At 54.5% G+C, this 19,557-nt stretch overlaps 8 protein-coding genes across 8 annotated transcripts; 4 read left to right on the top strand and 4 right to left on the bottom strand.

Moving 5' to 3' along the window:
* Positions 1–579: 579 nt before the first annotated feature.
* GMORB2_4403 (glutamyl-tRNA synthetase) lies at positions 580–2,960 on the bottom strand (the record flags this gene model as incomplete). Its single annotated transcript, XM_035466378.1, has 5 exons — positions 580–1,386; positions 1,437–1,697; positions 1,827–2,204; positions 2,296–2,406; positions 2,517–2,960. The coding sequence occupies 5 exons, from the start codon at positions 2,958–2,960 to the stop codon at positions 580–582; spliced, it is 2,001 nt and encodes a 666-aa protein (XP_035318389.1).
* A 764-nt stretch (positions 2,961–3,724) lies between these two features.
* GMORB2_4402 (DnaJ-like protein subfamily A member 2) lies at positions 3,725–5,410 on the top strand (the record flags this gene model as incomplete). The annotated part of the gene is made up of 4 exons (XM_035466377.1): positions 3,725–3,764; positions 3,881–3,939; positions 4,063–5,190; positions 5,318–5,410. 4 exons carry the CDS (start codon positions 3,725–3,727, stop codon positions 5,408–5,410), a joined length of 1,320 nt encoding a protein of 439 aa, XP_035318388.1.
* Positions 5,411–6,021: 611 nt separating this feature from the next.
* On the top strand, positions 6,022–7,122 carry GMORB2_4401 (ESCRT-II complex subunit VPS22; the record flags this gene model as incomplete). Its single annotated transcript, XM_035466376.1, has 2 exons — positions 6,022–6,774; positions 7,111–7,122. The coding sequence occupies 2 exons, from the start codon at positions 6,022–6,024 to the stop codon at positions 7,120–7,122; spliced, it is 765 nt and encodes a 254-aa protein (XP_035318387.1).
* A 129-nt stretch (positions 7,123–7,251) lies between these two features.
* GMORB2_4400 (Mpv17 / PMP22 family) lies at positions 7,252–8,543 on the bottom strand (the record flags this gene model as incomplete). The annotated part of the gene is made up of 3 exons (XM_035466375.1): positions 7,252–7,325; positions 7,611–7,914; positions 8,088–8,543. 3 exons carry the CDS (start codon positions 8,541–8,543, stop codon positions 7,252–7,254), a joined length of 834 nt encoding a protein of 277 aa, XP_035318386.1.
* Positions 8,544–10,755: 2,212 nt separating this feature from the next.
* Positions 10,756–12,047, top strand: GMORB2_4399 (uncharacterized protein; the record flags this gene model as incomplete). Its single annotated transcript, XM_035466374.1, has 5 exons — positions 10,756–10,830; positions 10,933–11,100; positions 11,163–11,459; positions 11,514–11,748; positions 11,803–12,047. The coding sequence occupies 5 exons, from the start codon at positions 10,756–10,758 to the stop codon at positions 12,045–12,047; spliced, it is 1,020 nt and encodes a 339-aa protein (XP_035318385.1).
* Positions 12,048–12,394: 347 nt separating this feature from the next.
* GMORB2_4398 (prephenate dehydrogenase (NADP+)) lies at positions 12,395–14,518 on the bottom strand (the record flags this gene model as incomplete). Its single annotated transcript, XM_035466373.1, has 3 exons — positions 12,395–13,452; positions 13,618–13,724; positions 14,397–14,518. The coding sequence occupies 3 exons, from the start codon at positions 14,516–14,518 to the stop codon at positions 12,395–12,397; spliced, it is 1,287 nt and encodes a 428-aa protein (XP_035318384.1).
* Positions 14,519–14,928: 410 nt separating this feature from the next.
* Positions 14,929–16,098, top strand: GMORB2_4397 (protein ATS1; the record flags this gene model as incomplete). The annotated part of the gene is made up of 2 exons (XM_035466372.1): positions 14,929–15,994; positions 16,052–16,098. The coding sequence occupies 2 exons, from the start codon at positions 14,929–14,931 to the stop codon at positions 16,096–16,098; spliced, it is 1,113 nt and encodes a 370-aa protein (XP_035318383.1).
* A 197-nt stretch (positions 16,099–16,295) lies between these two features.
* On the bottom strand, positions 16,296–18,121 carry GMORB2_4396 (cell cycle checkpoint control protein RAD9A; the record flags this gene model as incomplete). Its single annotated transcript, XM_035466371.1, has 4 exons — positions 16,296–17,137; positions 17,280–17,646; positions 17,777–17,914; positions 18,008–18,121. 4 exons carry the CDS (start codon positions 18,119–18,121, stop codon positions 16,296–16,298), a joined length of 1,461 nt encoding a protein of 486 aa, XP_035318382.1.
* Positions 18,122–19,557: the final 1,436 nt, after the last annotated feature.

The raw sequence follows: 19,557 nt of genomic DNA, 5'->3' as shown, positions 1-19,557 counted from the left end.
GAGACTACAACAGAAAAGTCTTGACGACGACGACTTGAACGTTTTTTTCTTTATACTCCCAGCACCTCTTCTTTTTTTTCCCCTTTCCTTTTGCTTTATTTAACGCCTCTTGCATTATGGCATTAAACACAGCCTTTGCTTCCTCATATCACGTGTTTTATTCCTCTTTATATCATGTTCTTCACATTATATTTCATACCTTTTGTCTGACTCAAATTATTCACCAACTTGCAAGTTCAAGATTGGGTGGTAAATGAAGCGTTGTGTTTCCCCCCCTTTTTTTTCTATATCTTTTCTTCTTTGTTTGGGGGAGGAGGAGTTTAACCTTGGGGCAAGTGTAGTACCTTGGGCAAGTTGTCAGTAAGGTAGATTAAGTGGAGAAGACTGCAAAGTCTTGAGGAATATCAAAATGGTCTGGATAACCTGCAGCGATGATTGAGATTTTCATGTCGACAGATGGTGTTTCGTATGTGTGCCTGAGATCATGCTGTGTGTATATGAAGCTTAATGATACAATTCTATGACAGAGAGTTGTTGTACAAGAATTACAACACTGTAAGCAAGCGTCGAATACTACTACTACGCCGCACCGGTTAGACGATCCCTCACAACGCCAAGACGATACAACCACTCGTCCCTCCCGAGAACGGCAAAAAGATCCCCGGCAGAGTGGGAAAGCGCGGCGGGCCGACCGGTGGCGACGAACCTCTGCAGGGCGTAGACATCCATCTCGGACACGACGGGCGCCTCTCTGGCCAGCCACTCCACCATGGACCTGGCCACGACAGCAGCCGCATCCTGTCCTGCGCGGTCGGCTCCCCCATCCACCTCCTCCACCTCCCACAGGCTGGCATCTTGGCAGACGCGCGATATGGCGCGCAGGACGGCGGGCAGCTTGCCGTCCCTGGTCTGGGGGTCCATCATCCCCAGGGAGAGGGCGTATATTGACTCCGGCACGCGCCAGAAGTAGTGCGGGTGGGTGACGACTAGGCGGCGCACGTCGCCGCGCTTCTTGTACCGGTTGCTCCGGACGAGACGGCCGAGCATGTTCTCCAGGTACGCAATCGATAGGGCGGGTACGGGGGTCTTGGTGTGCCGACCCCATTCCTCGGAGGAGTGGTCCGTGAATGGGTTCTGGGTGTTGTTGTTGTTGTTGTTGTCGTCGTCGTCGGTGAATGTGGATGTGAATGTGGATGTGGGGGGTGCGGTGAGGCTGTGAACTTCAGATAGGATGGGTTCCAGGAGGGAGGAGGAGATGAGACGTCGTTCGACGGGAGCAAGGTCCTCGCGTGGAGAGAGGATGGTGGACCGGTGGTATCTCACGTCGAAAAGATCGAGCTTCTCCGGGTTGAGCTTTATACCGCCTCGGGTGAATTTGAATGAGAGCTAAGGGCGTTGTTAGTAGGAGGAAGACAAAAAAAAAAGAAGGAACCTACAGCATCGGCGACATCCTTAATTGTTCGAGGGGGGGAGTCGTGACCGGGCATGAATGATGAGCCTAGGTTGGCCAGCCAGGCCTGCATGGCCATGGGAGAGTATCGCTCTACCTGGTAGCGAGAGACGTTGGCGCTCTCGTTGCGCTTGCTGAGCTTGCTGCCATCCTGGTTGACGAGGAGGCCCAGGTGAGCGAAAGTCGGGGGGTTCCAGCCAAAGGCTCTGTACAGGGCTAGATGCTTTGGTGTGGAGATGAGCCATTCCTGTTTTCCCCCCCCTTTCTTGTCAGCGGTTTCGGAGAGGAGTGGAAGGGAGGGGGGGGGGAGAAGAGGTTGATAAGAAAGAGGAGAGGGAATAAAAGAAGAAGAAGAAAAACTGACCTCTCCCCTTACAACATGGGTAATCTCCATGAGATGATCGTCAACGACGTTGGCAAGATGGTAAGTGGGGAACCCATCCGTCTTGAGGATGATGAAATCCTCCTCAACCTCCTTCTTCTGGAAGGGGCCGTATATGGCGTCCTTGTGACCGAGGAGGCCAAAAGCGTCGCCCCTGAAGCGTACGACGTGGGATTCACCGGCGGCGGCGCGCGAGGTCGACTCGTCGGCCTGGATGGATCGGCACGTTCCCGGGTAGAAGGTGGGCTTGCCGGCGTTGTGCAGTTCGAGCTTCTGCTTCTCCAGGTCCTCTGGCTTGCAAAAGCATCTGTATGCGTGACCCTCGTCGACGAGGTGGTCTACGTGATGTTTGTAAATTTCTAGTCTTTCGGACTTTTTTTTTTTTTTTTTTTATAAATTAATTTTTTTTTTGTCAGCCAAGAGATATCCTCAACATCAGAGCTGCATCAGCAGAGATACTCACCTGTCTGTATGGCCCGTGAGGACCACCGCAGTCTGGCCCTTCACTCCATTCGAGTCCCAGCCACTTCAGATCACTTATGATCCTGTCCTCGGCATCATGTACGAGACGGCTCTGTAAGTCTTGTGTGTGAGAGAGAGGATTGAAACCATGGTAACAAAGAGGAAGAAAAAAGAGAGAAAAAAAACGGGAATAAGCTGGAAACTTCTCAAGCGTTTTCATACCTGATCTGTGTCCTCTATGCGCAGGATGAATGACCCCCCCTTCGACGCAACGGACGCGAGATTGTTGAAGAGCGCCGTGCGTAGGGACCCCAGGTGAAGATATCCCGTGGGAGAAGGGGCGAACCGCGTCCGGATGGGCTTGTCGGGTGTCTGGCCCAGAATGCGTCGGACGCCGCCTGCCGAGAACCCTCCCTTGGATCGTGCCGTACCACGTCCCGAGGTTGAGGAGCGTAATCTGTCTCTCAGGGATGATGATGTGACTTTTGCTGGAGTGTGCTCATCTCTGCCGCTGATCGTCGTCGTGTTGCTGCTGCTGCTGCTGCTGTTGAGCGTCGAGGGAGATAGACTGAACAGTCGTCGCTGGGGGAAGAGCCATGCCCTACCATGACACTGGGGACACCTCAGGGCCCTTGATATTTGAATTCCCCTTGATAATGAAGTCATCTCTTGTAATTTTTATCTTTTATGAGAAAAAAAAAACAATTCTCTTTTCCGATGGAAGGAAAAGAGAAGGTCCTCCCTTACTGGTGAATCACGAGAAATTTGAAGGCTCAGGGTCATGAATGTCCATGTAGTCTGACGACGAGTCTGGATAAAAGCCACATGTGGCTGTGCGTGGTGGTGCAAGCAGTGAGCTTATCTTATCAGGGGAGTCGGGGGGGGGGGGGGGGGGGGGGGGGGGGGGGGGGGGGGGGGGGGGGGGAGGAAACCGTTGAGGGTATCTACTTCAAGGTGTTCTTGAAGACGATAATATCTAGGACGGATGTCCACAATGGAATAGAGTAGACGGAATATACATAGAGGTGGACAACCTTCTCTAATGAATCAGAGAAAATGATACTCCTTCAACAGTCAACGACGTATCTTGCATTTCCCCCCGGTTTGGTCCGAGATGGAACCATCAGCGTTTCCTACCTTGGTCAGCATGCATTAGCAGCGGCAGCCAGCCAGCAATCAATGGCAGTCCTGCCCGTAGAAGAGAGAAAGAGAGGTACGAGTACGAGCATCACAGCAGCAGCAATCCAGTACCTGTAGGCTTGTCGTAGCTCCCTCTGAACCCCGCTAAGCGCTAACCAGATCCCAACCGGCACTAAAACCAGTTCCCCAAAATCTTTTTTTCCTTTTCCCATCTGCAACGACGAGCCGGGAAGTGTGCACACCAAAAAAAAAAAAAACCACACACAGACACAATAACGCCCGACTAGATCATGAACGGATCCGATGCGAATGTAGAGGTTGATCTCTATGGTATGTATCTCTGCGTCCCTCATCATGGACTGTGCTTCACTGCTTCTTCACCTTCCTCTCTTCCCCCGAGACACAAAACTTTCTTGTTTCTGACGTACGCGCGCCCCATCATTCAGAGATTCTCTCTATCGATAAGGGTGCATCGGGAGAAGAAGTCAAGAAGGCTTACCGCAAGGTATGTGATATGCACCACCGTCCCTCTTCGCGGTCCAGACTACTGCTGGACAGAGCTATGACATGTCTCGCCCTCCATTATTTGTCCAGTCATCCGACTAAATGGACAATGTCATGTTCATAGGCCGCTCTCAAGTTCCACCCCGACAAGGTCCCCGAGGAGCAGCGAGCCGAGTCCGAGATCCGGTTCAAGGAAGTCACCCAGGCCTATGAGATTCTCAGCGACGATGACAAGCGCCACCTATACGACACACACGGCATGTCTGCCTTTGACAAGTCCAAGGGTCCCGGTGGACCTGGCGGACCCGAGGTCGACCTAGACGACATCCTCTCCCAGATGTTCGGCTTCGGCATGGGCGGCGGTGGCGGCGGCGGCGGCGGCGGCATTCCGGGGATGGGCGGCATGGGCGGCATGGGCGGAGGACCGCGCAAGCCCCGCAAGGGCCGCAACGAGGAGCAGGAGTACAAGGTGACGCTGGAGGAGCTCTACAAGGGCAAGACCGTCAAGTTCGCGGCGGACAAGCAGGTGGTCTGCGGCAGCTGCAAGGGATCCGGCGGCAAGGAGAAGGCCAAGCCGTCGTCCTGCGACCGCTGCAAGGGCCAGGGTATGGTCGACGCCATTCGACAGGTGGGGCCCGGCCTGATGAGTCGCGAGACGGTGCTGTGCGACCACTGCGCCGGCGCCGGCTTCACCTTCAAGGAGAAGGACCGCTGCAGGCGCTGCAAGGGCAAGCGCACCGTCCAGGAGAAGAAGGTGCTCGAGCTGTACATCCCCCGCGGCTCCCTGCAGGGTGAGCGCATCGTCCTCGAGGGCGAGGCCGACCAGTCGCCCGATCAGATCCCCGGCGACATCGTCTTCACCATCGCCGAGGAGCCCCACGGCACCTTCACCCGCCTCGGCCAAGACCTCTCCGCCGAGCTCAAGATCACGCTGGCCGAGGCCCTCGGCGGCTTCTCCCGCACCGTCCTCAGGCACCTCGACGGCAGGGGCATCGCCATCGAGCGGCCCCGCGGCAAGATCCTCCGCCCTGGGGACTGCCTCAAGATCCCCGGAGAGGGTATGCCCCTCCCCAGGGGCGAGCAGAGGGGTGACCTCTACCTCCTCGTCAACATCGAGTTCCCCCAGGACGGCTGGCTCAAGGACGACGCCGCCTACGACTCTCTGACCAAGATGCTCCCGCCGCCTAACGAGTCCATCGAGGCTGACGAGGTCGACGAGGTAGATTATGAGGACGATGCTGATATTGAAAAGGTGTGTTTCCTTTCCTCGTTTCTCTTCTTTGGGGGGTTTTTTTTTTGGCCCCACCATCACCACCCTGATGGATTACTATGAAACTCCCCTCCCCAAAGATTATTGTATGTGTATACTGACAAAACAGATGGGCGAGAACTCTGGTGACCCCCGTTTCGGCAACGAGTGGGAAGAGGAAGACGACATAGAAGAAGGCCAGGCTCAGTGCCAGACTCAGTAAATTCGGCATATACACATATGTGGTTTTTTTTTTTTGAGAGCAGAAACGCCAAAAAAAAAAAGAAGAAAGAGAAGGGGTAAAGAATGGTTCCCAAAGACTGGGTGGATAATGATGTGATGACGGCTTTTTATGTTTTTGGCCTTTTTTTTTTCTTTCCTTCTTTTTTGTCTTCTGTTTTTCTTTATATATCTTGATAGACGACCCACGGTCGAATCCCACACCACTCCTACACTCCATACACCGCTCCATATATCACCACACGGTTCTCCACTCTGCTCTCGACTGTTCCATCATTCCAGCGGATCTTCCAAAAGAATCAAAAGAACGACTTCGAAAGCTGTCTTGTGCTATGGCATATGGTAGGCGTCGTGTGGTTATGATCGCACATAGACTATGTATAGATAGTATATAGATATAAATAGGCCCCACCCCCCGCACATGTCATCACCATCCACATCTTTCTTACCTCTCGACTCTCCACTATTACACAGCACACGATACACACACAACGCAAAAGTCACAGGTTCACACACAATCGTAAAAACAAACCCAAAACCAAGACCGAGACCAAGACCAAAGGAAAGAAAGAGAGGGAAAAAAAAGCAGACAACATGTCCCGCAAAGGCGTCGGCATCGGAGCCTTTGACCGCTCCCGCCTAACCTCAGCCCACTTCGCCTCTCACGGGTCCACGCTGCGGGCGTCCAACACGGAAGCTCTGTCGACGCAGCTCAGCGTCTTCCGCTCCCTCCTCCAGCAGTTTGCCCAGACGCACGCCAAGGACATACGGTCCGACCCGGCCTTCCGCGCCCAATTCTCCCGGATGTGCACGGCCATAGGTGTCGACCCCTTAGCCTCGTCATCGTCGTCGTCGTCGTCGTCGGCCGCGGCGGGGCTCTGGGCCCAGCTCCTGGGCGGGACGGTCAACGACTTCTACTTCGAGCTGGCCGTCCGCGTGGTGGAGGTGTGCTCCCGCACCCGGGCCGAGAACGGCGGGCTCATCGGCCTCCGGGAGCTGACGGAGCGCGTGTCGGCCGGCAGGATGGAAGGCAGCGCCGCCATATCGGGCGACGACGTCCGCAGGGCCGTCGAGACCCTGGCGCCGCTCGGGGGCAGCTACGCCGTCGTCCGCGTCGGCAGGAAGGATTACGTCCGCAGCGTGCCGAGGGAGCTCGGCACGGACCAGGCCGCCGTGCTCGAGGCCGCCCACGTCCTCGGCTACGTCAGCGTCGGCTTGCTCGTCGACAATCTGGCCTGGGAGTCGGCAAGGTGCAGGACCGTCATCGACGACCTCGTCTCCCAGGGCGTGCTGTGGGTCGATAAGCAGACCGGCGGGGAGTGGCAGTACTGGTCGCCTAGCTTCATGGTCGATACAGATACAGATATTACCACTACTACCGCTGTTGGGGAGTGAAAGAGAGGGGAAGGAGGAAATGCATATATATTTATATGTATATATATATATGTGTGTATATTTATATGCGCAAAGACATGACATGAATGAGATAATACCCACATTATACACCCACTCATCAACCATACATTTCCCAGATCTTTTCATTGCAGGCCATACACCCACCCAGTACAACCGACATACATCACTGTGGTAGCTTGGATATCAACTCCCAGCTCAACAGTATCAACACGGTACAGACGTCAAGACATGTCACCGAGCATATCTCTAACTACGCCCTAAATCCAGGTCGAGGGATAAAACAGATATTCAAGCCAAGACGAAAGAAAGAGAAAAAGAAACAAGACGGAAAAGAGCCATGATAAGAGAAACGGAAAGAAAAGATAAAATAAAAGAAATCATTTATACAAGGATCCTCCCAGCATATTCTCATACGAACCTACCCTTCGACGCCATTTCGTATTGCCCAATCTCGCCATCCCACCACTTTCCAGAGATCTTTTCTGTCAAGATTCTCTCTATTAGACTTGGAAGCAGTGAGACAACAAGAATGAAGACAGACGCCTTCTCGTTTCCCTTCCATGACCGTCGTAAAACACACCAGCCCCTTACCTGCATCCACAGCCTTATACGCAGATGCCATATCTACCTGTTCGTCAAGCTTCCACACACACACACACACGCACACACACACGCATATATCCCTACCTCAGCTAGCTCCTAACTTCCTCTTTTGTCCTCGACTTAGTAAGGAGGCTGAGGGCCAGGAGGGGGGTAGTCCTCGGGACGGCCCAGGTTGGGACGGCTGTCACCGCCAAAGTGCTTCTTGCGCAGAGCGGCGAGACGCTTCTTCTTGGTGGCCGTGTTGATGTAGGTGCCAATAACAAAGGACACGAGGTTGAAGAAGGGAACCCAGAGCTGGTCGGGCAGGAACTGCTGGGCAAAGGCCAGGCAGATGGGAGACGTGACCCACGAGACGCGCATCACCTTCCAGAAGCCGACCCTGACGGTGGCACGGACCTGGTGGTATGTGCGGGCGCCAGCAATCAAGGCCATGGCTACGAGGTAGATGGAGTTTTGGATGGGAGCAATCTGATTTACCGAGCTGGTGGTTAGCATCGAATCTCCAAGAGCACGGTGACGTGGACCCACAGCACCGCAGTAAACGATATGTGCGTGTACATGGTGTGCGGTGGCGTGTGGATCCACGGCGGTGAAGACCGAAATATACGGGAGGGTGGAGGGGAGGGAATGAGAAAACGCACAATGAGGTTGCTGGCGAGGATTTGGAGCACCTTGGCCTTGAGGCTGGTGCGTCCACGGAAAGCAAACTGCAGCATCCAGATGAGGACGTGACCGACGGGGGCGCTGACGAGGGCTCCGTAGGCGGCCATCTTCGGGACACGCGAGGTGAAGTAGTTGCCGTGCTTGTTGCGGTCCTTGGCGAGGAACGAGGCCAGCACCTCCTGGAGACCAGCCAGCGTGCCCGACGTGAGCATCTTTGTGCGCAGCGGGTTATCCTCCAGCTGCTTGATGTAGGCGGCCAGGTATCCGGGGGTGCCAGCATTCTTACGTCCGCCGGTCAGAGCGGTACCGATGGCCTCGGCGACGGGGTGGTCGCCGCTGGTGCCGGGAATGCGGCTAATTTCGCCGGCGATGGCATCCTTGGTGGCCCCGAAGGCGTTCTCCGCCTGCTTCTCGAACTTGACTTGTGACGACATGGTCGCTTCTGTTTTTTTTTTCCTTCGCTTTTCTCTCGTCTTTAAGCGCGGCTAATTCGTGCGGGAGGCGCGGGGGGTTGCGGCGACGGCGGCGGCAGCTGGAATGTAATGATGTCGACGTTAGCAAGCGCAAAGGGGTTTGAAAAAAAAGAAATCAGCCTTGCCTCGGGCCGTAACGTCAAAACACGCGAGAAATGCAAGTAAAAAACTTTGGAGATGGATCGGTGCGTGGTGGGCCAATGGCTTTGTTTATGCTGCCTCGGTAGCCCAACAATTGCGTGTGTCCACGTCCAAGCCCAATCAACGATGGAGATGTCGAGCGCGTTGGAAAAGGCAGACAAAAGGCAAAAGAGGCAGAATACGTACGTAGCAAGAACTTGGGAGATGGGGAATAATCACTCACGCGAAAGAGGGAAAAAACGAAAGACGTCCACACACTTCCAAGAGGGTTGGGCAAATAAAGTGGTGCCGGGGGGGTGTGTGAGAGAACGAGGATGATGGTGAGGAAAGTTGGACTTTCTGGGGGAGGGAGGAGCCAGAAGGGCGCTGGGGCCAGAGAGATAGGCCTTTGATGGCGTCGACGCGGGCAGGTGCGTTGCATTGGTGGCGCCTTCCCATAATACAGAGCTACAAAGGTCTATTAACCGAAATAAACGACCCGAAAAGGAAGAGAGGGGGGGGAGGGGGACCTAACTGGGGCTCGTACGAACAGCTACAGTGGATTTACAGGGGGGGGCCCGGGAGACAGACCAAACCTGTTACAGTCGCGTACAGAGTGGAGGCAGCTGCTGGAAATTCATGCCTCAGATTTCGGGTTGTTATTGGTCAGTTTTCACGTCTTGTTATGGTCCCCCTTGTCGCCTTGTTCTCCCTAGCAACAGCCCGTTGTATAGCACACCAGCCACATTTCCACACTTCCAGCCACATACTCTCTCTCTGGCTCTAGCCTTTACGGGAAGTGTTCTTTCTACGGAAATGGCCCTCTCTTTACGGCCGGCTCCCGGCGATGGGGCCAGTCGTACTGTTGTACATATGCGAGCTATCAATAGCCCTGTACCATCAGGATGAACGGAGATGCCCGATGTGAGTGCATACGCTGGGAGGAGGAGGAGGGGGGAGGGGGGGGGGGGGGGGGGGGGGGGGGGGGGGGGGGGACAAATGGTACACACAGAACAACATAAAAGAAGAAGGAAGAAGAATAAGAGAGGGGAAGGAGAAGAATTTTCTTGCAGTCACACATTATGCGCATCAACCCTTGGGCTCTCCTGCCCAGCATTGCTACCTCATACCCTTGGTTGGACACGGTTGCGCCAACGACATCGAGGAAATGCACCAGACTGTGACTCAGTGCGACCGGGTACTAATAACACTGGTGCAGTTGAGTGCTGGCAGCATGTAGAAAGGCTACATGCATTGTGAGTGCGTCGGCAGATCGGAGTATTTGGTTCCCTGATGGTTCACTTCAGGCCACATACATAATCGAGGCTACTGTCGATAATTGACCGAAGCTTCTACCATTCCCAACCTGGCAGGGTTCTAACCTACTAATGCCGATTCAGCGCCACGGTGCAGTACAGCCTATAGGCTATTATTATAGGTAGCTACGTAATCATACTATGACCTATAGTAGGCTGCTTGTGGTAATGGTGTTACTGAAAGGTAATCCGGCTGGTACTGCTGTGGTGCCATCCGCTACAGTTGTAGAACCAAGGTCTCTCTCTATATGTAAGCCTGTATAACTTCATCTGAACCAGCTGCCAGCCAGCTGTAGGCAGGCGGTTGTCAGCCCGGGCACGATACCCTAATTTTTCGCACCTGCCACTGTGCGTACACACAGACTGTTGTTTGCTGGAAGCCGATGGTTCAATATGGAGTAGCCACGCCACAGCCTGTGTGCCTTCAAAGTGTTTGCGAAGAAGACAAGAGAACTTTGATAGTGATATTGGTTCTTGCCCTCTCCCACGCCCGTATTCACTTCTGCGCATCATCCCGTATACAGTCCTTGTTTCGAAGGGGCTTTCTTTTTAGACACCTTCCAATGTATGCCTATCGATCAAAGAGCATCTCTTGATACTTGAGTATCACCAAACGCTCAAACCCGAGAACCCTTTTCAACATTGCTTCTGGACCATGGCATCTACAGATGCTGCCTTCCCAGGTCCGCAGCAACGAATCCATACCAACTGCACTCACATAACCATGTCCCGCTTCTATGGTGCCAACGTTCTCTGCAGCTTCTGCGGCCGTCCTGGGCCTTTTGGGTGGATCTACCTTTGCACCCAGGACCGTGAGGACGTCCTTGAACATGCCGTAGCCGATGTCTCTCCGGTGAGATAGGGCTACTTGTAGAAACCAGGCGCAGTCCAGATTTTGCTGACCGAGAGTACAGTCAATTCTTAATGCGACGAGCCGGATCCTGGCACCCAAAATTGGCCTGAGAAGCCGCAGCCCTGCCGCTCGTGCGGACCAGTTGAGCTTCTTCACCGAGAACACTGCTCAACAGTTGACCGGATACAGCCCAGACCAGATCGAGCTTATTTTGAAACAGCGAGAGGAAGTGAGTAAACCTCTCTTTTGGCGGTTCCATGGGAAACACTGTATGCTGACAATGCTATGTAGGTGCAGTCAACCATTGAAGAGAAGAAGCTTAGGACTCTCACAACTTCTTCTCCCGATGATGAGACCGACCCTGCCCGCCCACCTTGGGTCCCCAAGCTTAGTAAAGAGTGTACTTATACCGCCTGTCCGAGGTGCCGGCCCGGGTACGCAGCCAGGTCATTTCTAAGTATTGACGCGGTGGCCAACGGGGAGGTGCTGCCTACTTCGGCCTTGGGTTTTGGCTTCCATCCGATTGGGGAGAGACCTGTTGTGGATGCCGAGATACTCAAGACGATAGGGATCCGAGTCCCAGACCCGGTATCCATAGCCAAAGGCCAGGATGGTCAACATTGAAGACTAACATGTTGGCAGTCACCGTCCAACACACCGATTCAACACACTTTTCTATGTGCTGAGGAATTCAGCACCGGGGAGCCTGAGGACCCCTCCAAGATGCAGCCTGTTATTCGAGGAGATGACGGAGAAGGAGAGGAAGGTGAAATACACTCCTGCAAGGAGTCGACGGGAGGCGACGTGTCGAATACTAGTCGCTCACCGCCACCGCCACCCATCGTTAGCAGAAACCTCAAGCATGCTTCCACTTGCAGTAGCATTGCAGGCTCGCCCTAGTCCGACAGGACCAGCAGTGCACTTCACCTAGGCAAAACACTCGGGGACAGGCCTCTGACCTCAGAGTCGGGTTTTGCAAAGGACACGGTAATCATGAAGCCTGACTGCGAAAATGCAGACGATCCGCAACCGAACGGCGAGAGGCCGGATCAGAGTTCAGACGACAGCGCCCTCCTCTCACTCCTCCAAATGAAGGGTTCTGCTCGCAGACGTTGGAACGGGGCAAGAGATCTGGGTATCGGCACAGACAGTTCTCGCCTGAACTTGTGGCTGTGACACATGGAATTGCCGTCCTGTAAGAGAGTGTAGAGCTCAGGGTGCCCGACATTGTCACCGAGGACGGATGCTCCATGACCGAGACGTGCGAAAGAGAGGGAATGGTCTCGGCCAGGTTATCAGAGTAAGTCAGTAGACATGGCCTCGGGACATTTTTCTTTCCCAAAGTATACTTTCCCCAAGGAATTGTTTCATAGAAGGACTCGATCGATGCAACGGCATACATTTCCATAGTATCATTAGATGAACATGACTATTCGTAGCGTTTTTTTTCTTCCCTTTTTATTTCAAAAATACCGAGATCATCATGAGAACCTTGACACCAGAGATATTTGTATAGAGATATCTCACTCCTTCATCCCTTCGAGGACCTTCTTCATCATCTGATTCCCGACAATCTTGGCTTCCTCGAAGCGGGGCTGGAAGAACTCCTGTGTGCTGACGAAGAGCTTCTCGTACGTCTCAAAGTGGCCGATGGCAATACACTCCGCCCAGGCCCTGGCGGCAAAGGTGAACTCGAGATCGTCACTGCGGTAGGTGAGGTCGGACACGGCGGTGCGCAGGGTCTGTTCGAGCATGTCCGTGTCGGTGAAGAGGTGCTCGGTGACGCCGAGGCGGAGGCGGAAGAGGGGCGTGCTGCAGATCATGTGGTCGTAGGGGACGATGTCGAGGGCAGCCCAGCAGTCGACCATGGCGAGCAGGCTGAGGTGGTTGTTCGGCCTGGGGCGGTGGTCGGCGGCGCCCTCCTCGGGGGCGGGGTTGCCGAGCGAGAAGGACGACAGGACCTCGGGCTTGAGGAGGGGCCTGGCGTCCCACCGGGACGAGGACGGGTGGCCAAAGACCTTGTCGCGAGCGGCGCGGACCCGGTCGCGCAGGCCGTCCAGGTCGCCCTCGAGCATGAGCTTGTACAGGTCCGTCACGCTGCGGGCGTACTGGGCGATCTGCTTCCTGGCCTCGGGGTTGAGGATGGCCAGGCCGGCGTAGACGTGCCACTTCTGGCTGTAGATGCGCAGCATGGTGTTGATCTTGACGTTCTCGATGGCGCCCACGTAGCGCGACAGCTCCCACGGGAACTGGGTGTTTGCGTGCCACGCCTTCCCCATGGATAGGAAGGCCGCGTGCGTCACGGCCTGCGTGTCGGCCGTGATGCGGTCGTGCTCCCGGGCGGAGAGGTGCACGAACCGGGACCGGAGGCAGGACAGCACGGCCTCGACCTGGCGTAGCGCCCAGTCAGGCGCACGGTGCTGGATGATGACCAGCGGCTGATTGGCCGGCGGGACCCCCGGGCCGTGAAGGGAGTGGCACGATATGATGTGCACGTCGGCCGGGAGGTGGGCTTCGAAGGCGGCGATCTCAGGAGACTTGCACGATGTTTGCCCGCCGACGATGGCACCGAGTTTGGTCGCTGTTTCATTTTTTTTTCTCTCTCGTCAGACCAAGGACTGGGGGAACGAGTGACAGGCAGAGACGTGAAAGAAGTATTCATAATATTCAAGTGTCTTTTTTTTTTCAAAAAAAAAAGGATGGAAAAGAAGAGAAGAGAAACGACGACCGAGAGGAAGAGGCGTACATGGTCCATATTGGGATATCACTCGGTCTATAACGGCGGCTTCGACGCTGTAGATGATGTAGTCGCTGGCGCGGGAGACATAGTGGCCGTTTCGGCAAATTTCTATTCTGGTCTATAACGAGGGCAAGAAAAAGAGAGAGAGAGCAAGAATATGGATATATTTCAGCATGGGTTTCTTTCTCGGCCAAAATAACAATTGTTTTTTTCAAGGCTGGGCTAAGGATGAAAATGTGCCATACGTTGCTGGCGTATTCCTCTCTCAGGCTCTCGTACTTGTCGTCCCGATCGCAGGCCATTATCCTGCCATGGGCGATGTTCGTGGTCAACAACGGGGCCTGAGGGGGAAACTACGCGGATCGTGGAAACGTGTCCGAAGAAGCGGGGGTACGATATGTATGATTTCGTTTCCTGTTGTTTCCATCTTGGTTAGCTTGACAAAAGCTTTTCTCCTCAAATGGTAAGGTCATGATGCAAGACAGGAAAAAAAGAAACCCCTCGTCTCTTCCAGATTCAGACAATAGTTTTGAAAAGGTAGCTAGCAGTTACATCAGTGAGGATCCAGAGCCAGTCCCGACGACCGGAACGGCCGCCAGGCGACCCTGGAACCTACTCGAGCCAAATGCGCTCTAGTCATCATGTTGGAAGAGGGGAAGTGTTGTTTGGTTGAGGGGTTGGACCAGAAAGAAGGAGAGAGAGGAACTTACCAGCTTGTGGATGTGTAGCTCGGAGGCGCAAACATTACACAATAGAAGGGAGAAAGAGCACATACGCTGACTTACCTCCAGCCTGCGGCAGATAGCCTCTCGGCATACATCTTGCCCATATCGCCCATGCCGATCAGGCCAACGACAAAGCTCTCCATGCCGGAAGGAATGGAGAATGCTGTACCGGATGAGTCCATTGTGTATTGCTGCTGCTCAGAGAGAGGCAGACAAGTTCACATGCTTCTGTCGATGTGAGAAACGTTCCTCTAGAGAAAAGCCTCCGGTCGTGGCAGTCGACGCGCGAAGAAGAGAATTCTCGGTGAGGCTGTGAAGAAGAAGAGGAGGAATTTTTCTTCCCTAGAACCAGCAGTGGGAGACTTTATCTGGAAAAAAAAATTTGAAAAAAGTTTCTCCAACAAAATTTCTATTCTCCGCTTATATGCATAAGCGTATACGTGCATATATTCGGTTTAGGAGTTCCCCCCACCGACTAATAGTGACATGACAATTATACTTGTATGACAAGAGGACAATACATGTACATGCAACACGCCAACACAAGCCAAAAGAAAGAAGAAGAAAAGAAAAGAAAAGCAGGCACATGTCGATGAACGCCCTCTATTCAATAGGATCCAACGGATCAGGCCAGCTGGGGATAGGCCACAAGGAGGACGTATCGGTGCCCAAACCGGTCATCTTCCACCCGCACCAGCAGCCCACATGCCCCGTCACCAGGGTATCCGCGGGCGGGAACCACACTCTTCTCCTCACGGCGTCGGGGGAGCTGTACTGGTCCGGGGACCCGTCAACCGGTGCGTGCGGGCTAGGCAAGTCCCTCAACCTGCCCGTGTTTCAAAAGGTCATACTCTCCGTGGGCGAGGACAGCAAGCGAGACAGGATCACCCTTGTCGCCGCAACATGGGAGGCGTCCGTCATCGTGACAGAATCACGGCAGGATCAAGACGGTGCTGAGCAGCAGCGGAAGCAGGCCGTCTACACCTTCGGCGTCGGCCTCAAGGGCGAGCTGGGCGCCGGGGAGCTCATCGTCCGCACCCCTTCGGCCACGCGACTGGCAGACTTCCCGCCCCAGGGTACGGAGGTCGTGGACCTGCACGCCTGCATGGGCCACGTCGTGGCCGTCCTGAGCAGCGGCGACGCCTACGCGTGGGGCAACTGCCGCAAGGGCCAGGCCGGTGCCCGACACTCCGGCGTCCTGCACGCACCGCAGAGGATAGAAGGCGTCGGCTTCCCCGTCCGCCGGGCCGTGTGCTGCAAGGACGCGACATGCCTGTTTGGCGAGCCCGACGGCGGCCAGCTGCTCGTCCTCGGCGGGTCGGACAAGTGGACGCTGCAGTCTGCGGCGCCGCGGTCGGTCCCCGCCTGGACTGACGTGGGCGCCAGCTGGGGGTCCATCTACGTCCTCACCCGCGAGGGCAGGCTGCTGGCTTGGGGTCGTGACGACCACGGCCAGCTGCCCCCGCCTGACCTCCCGCCTCTCAGGAGCATGGCGGTAGGGAGCGAGCACGTCGTCGCCCTGTCGCGCGACGGCGACGTCCTCTCATGGGGCTGGGGCGAGCACGGCAACTGCGGTCCCAATGTCCAGGACAATGATGTCAAGGGACGGTGGAATGTCATTGCTTCGTCCAAATTCATCCCCGACGGCTCCTCTATAGGTACGGTTGGTGCCGGGTGTGCTACCAGCTGGATATCAATTACATCTGATTGAACAGCTCTCCTTTTCTTCTTCTTCCTCTTTTTTCCTTTCTACCTCTCGTAGTTGTAGCCCCCGACGGTCCCTGCTGGGGTGGCTTTACACCTTCGCTCCGCTCGTGCGTGCCCCTCAGTCCGGGAACAGTGCAAGGTTCTGAACCTGCGAAAGCCTCTGCGTGGGTTCAAGGTACGTCGAATCGGCATTCATCACGGCGCTCGGCCCTTGCATATCCGGCTCGGTATCCGCCCGGCCCTCGACTCGGCTTACATGTAAACCAGAAGGGTTCTGTCCCACGTCATGATTAGACAAGAAGCAGCAGTAGAAGAAAGGCGGGAGGAAAGGTGTAGGAAAGAGCTGAAGAAGAAGGGTTGAACGTGAACGGCAGTATGATTCCTTACCGGATTGGCGCTGTGGTCCCACTCAAGCCTAGTGTTATCCTCGTCGTCATCATCGTCGCCGACGGGCTCCCAGCCCTCGTCGTCCACAAACAGACTCTCGGACTGGTTGGTAGCCGACGGCGGCTGAGGCTGCTGCCGCTGCGTCGGACGCAGATCAAACGCCCCCAGTCGCGACGCGCTAGCCCTGGCGGAGCTGCTCGTGTGCGGGGTGAGACTGGGCGCTGCCGGTCGCGATGAGGCAGCAGGCGGCGGCGGCATGCTATGCACCGCCTGAGAAGTAGGTTGGCGCTGTTCCGGTGCTATACGCTGCTGCTGCTGCTGCTGCTGCTGGCCCCCAGCTTCAGAAGGGGTCGCACTGGTCCTGCGGGATGTGGCCTCGAGTCGTGGCCCGGTACTCTGCTGATGCTGCTGCTGGTTGGCGGATCTGTGACCCTTCTTGGTCCTCTGGGACGGGTTGCTGCCCCGCTCGCCGACCGTCATGATCAGGAACTCGCAGGCTATGGCGTCGCTGGAGTAGGTGATCTGGATGGGGCGGGCGGGGAGGGAGTACCGGGCCGACAGGTCGTTGCCCGTGATGCCGGCGTGCTGGATGATGGCGCGGAAGTCCTTGACGGAGATGACGATGTGGAGCTTATCCTCTACGTCTATGTCGTCGAATTCGTCGGCCTCGACGGCGATGGAAGTCTGTAGAGGTTTTTTCAAGACGGCTATGATTGTCAGTTTTGTTTCTCTCTCTCTCTCTCTCTCTCCTTATTCTCGCCCTCTTCCGTCCTCTTCCTTTTTTTATTTTATTTTCATTGCCCCCCCCCCCCCCAAATAGGCATCAAATATCAAATCAAGGTAACTCACCATCTTCAGACACCGTCTTTTCGCTAAAGCATGTGAAATTCACATGATCCCCATCCGTATTGATATCGAGAAAATCAATGCCTGGACCGAAATGGTCCATGAGCTGCCTCAGGGTCCTAGAGGAGATGGTCCAGTGGTGCGGCGCATCCTGCTTGCTAAACTTGGCGTGCACGGGGACGGCCACCTCGAAGGGCATGCGGTGTGTCGAGGTCAGTCCGTTCCTGAAGACGATGCGGGAGATGAAGCGGCTGGACTGTCCCTCCTCTCCATCCTCGATGGCCACATCGCATCTATCAATGACAGTGTGCCTGTCCGCATCTCTCGAGGCGTCTGTGCTCGTGCGGCTGCGGAAGAGGGATATCAGGGCCTTTTTTTTTGGTCAGAGGTTGTCTTTTTTTTTTTAAAAAAAAAAAGAAAAAATTATAGTAGTAGTAAAAAAACAAGCGGTGTCATGGTCTGAGATTGTGTTGGGGATAGAGGGAGGGGGAGGAACATACTCGGATGAATAATGTGCAGTGGAATTTATCGTGGTACTGTCCTGTTCCCTGGTACTGGTATCGCGAAAAGAACTTGTTGGTCGAGAATCTAAAACTGGCATATGCAGACTTGGATGTGTTGAGTGTTGTCAAGACGAACTAGGCGCAAAAAAAACAAATTGTGAGCACGTAGTTCGTAGAAGGAAAAAAAAAAAAAAGTAAGAAACGGGGGGGGTTTGCAATGCCTCCTACACTTTCCTTCCTCGCCTCGAGGGAAACGTCGTCACTAAACTTGCCAAGGCAGGTGAGGGCATCTCGAAACGCATTGACGCCCTCTTCACTGAGGGTCAGGTTCAAGACGGCCATCACCCCCTCTCACCTATCCCCTTGGCAAATGTGCTTCTCTCAACAAGAGGTCTCTTGAATTCTTCTCCTCCTTCTTTCAATACCTCGAACACGACGTCCCTGATGCTGTTCCGAGATTCATCATGATGTGCCCGTGCATGGGATTGGGGGAAGACGCGTCCAAGCTTGCTTGTGGGCGCTTGTATCGATAGACAAGCGAGTGTTACGAAGTAGCAACTCGCTAACTTATCATCCCCGCTCTCGCTAAATGCATACCCTGCAGAGCCTACGAGGTAGTCGCATACTACATTGAACGTGAACATTTGAACGTGAACATTTGAACGTGAACATTTGAACGTGAACATTTGAACGTGAACATTTGAACGGTTGAATGAAGAACATACAGCCATCGATCTTGCTTTTTGCCTCGCATCATCACTCCCCTCTATTCCTCGTCTCCTTCTTCTCCTCTACATGTGTCTTCTGATGAGAAAAACATGACAGGTGTATTGAACACATTTGCTCTCTAGTACGACCCGCACCCTTCCTGCCCACCCTCATGTAGATACAGTAATACTGCTCACAGTCATACACGAAAGAAGAGGAGGAAAAAAAAAAAAACCAGGCAAACAAGAAAGAAAAGGAAAAGGAGAAGAAAAGCAGAAACATCCTCCCGGAACACCTGAACCTAATGGCTCTTGAAGCAGCTGTACTTCCCGATGGAAAACCTCCACGGACCGCGATGGACGCCGTGCTTATCAACGTGGACGCTCGTGCCAAAGTGGCGACCGCCGATGCGCTTGACCCAGGTGAGCATGTTGAAGGGTGTCTTGAGAGATGCTGGTAGGATTAGTACGATTGACGAGAGAAGACAGGAAGTACAGAAGGGTAGGAGCATGTGCAGAGCAGGCAAGACGTACCGTGTGGTAGAAAGGGGCCTGGGTCGACTCGAGAGTTGAGCTTTCTGAGAGTGTGGTGGAGAGATGTACGAGATCTGGCTGGACAAGAGAAGGAAAGGAGAGTGCAGACAGACCCTGGGAAGGAGAGTGTGATACGACTCCACTGTTTAAACAAGGGGAGGCAAGCTTCTTTTAATAGTACCAGCAAATCTGCCTTGCATCCTATCGATACGAGTACGAGTAAAAGAGAGGGAGAGGAGAGAAAGTACACGGTCCATTCCAGGGCAATGTTGAGCACGCAGACAAGCATGACTAATCCTCATCGCACTTGATCAACAGGGTCGTTGCCGGCTGTACAGATCTGTACGTGCCACGAAAGAAGAAAGAAAAAAGTGGCAGTGCTCGAGTTCAGCTCCGGCTCTCCACACAGCCAGCCACCAGCATAGCCCTGTCCACGTCGTCGCCCCGCCCCGCCAGCAGATGGCGTTGCTTGATTCATGCAAAAAAGTATCGATGGCCTCGTGATGATCAGTTCTTGAAAAGAAACTAACCCCCCCC

This window comes from Geosmithia morbida (assembly GCF_012550715.1).
Source record: "Geosmithia morbida isolate 1262 chromosome Unknown scaffold_20, whole genome shotgun sequence".
Classification (NCBI taxonomy): Eukaryota; Fungi; Ascomycota; class Sordariomycetes; order Hypocreales; family Bionectriaceae; genus Geosmithia; species Geosmithia morbida.
This window is presented reverse-complemented; position numbering and strand designations above follow the sequence as displayed.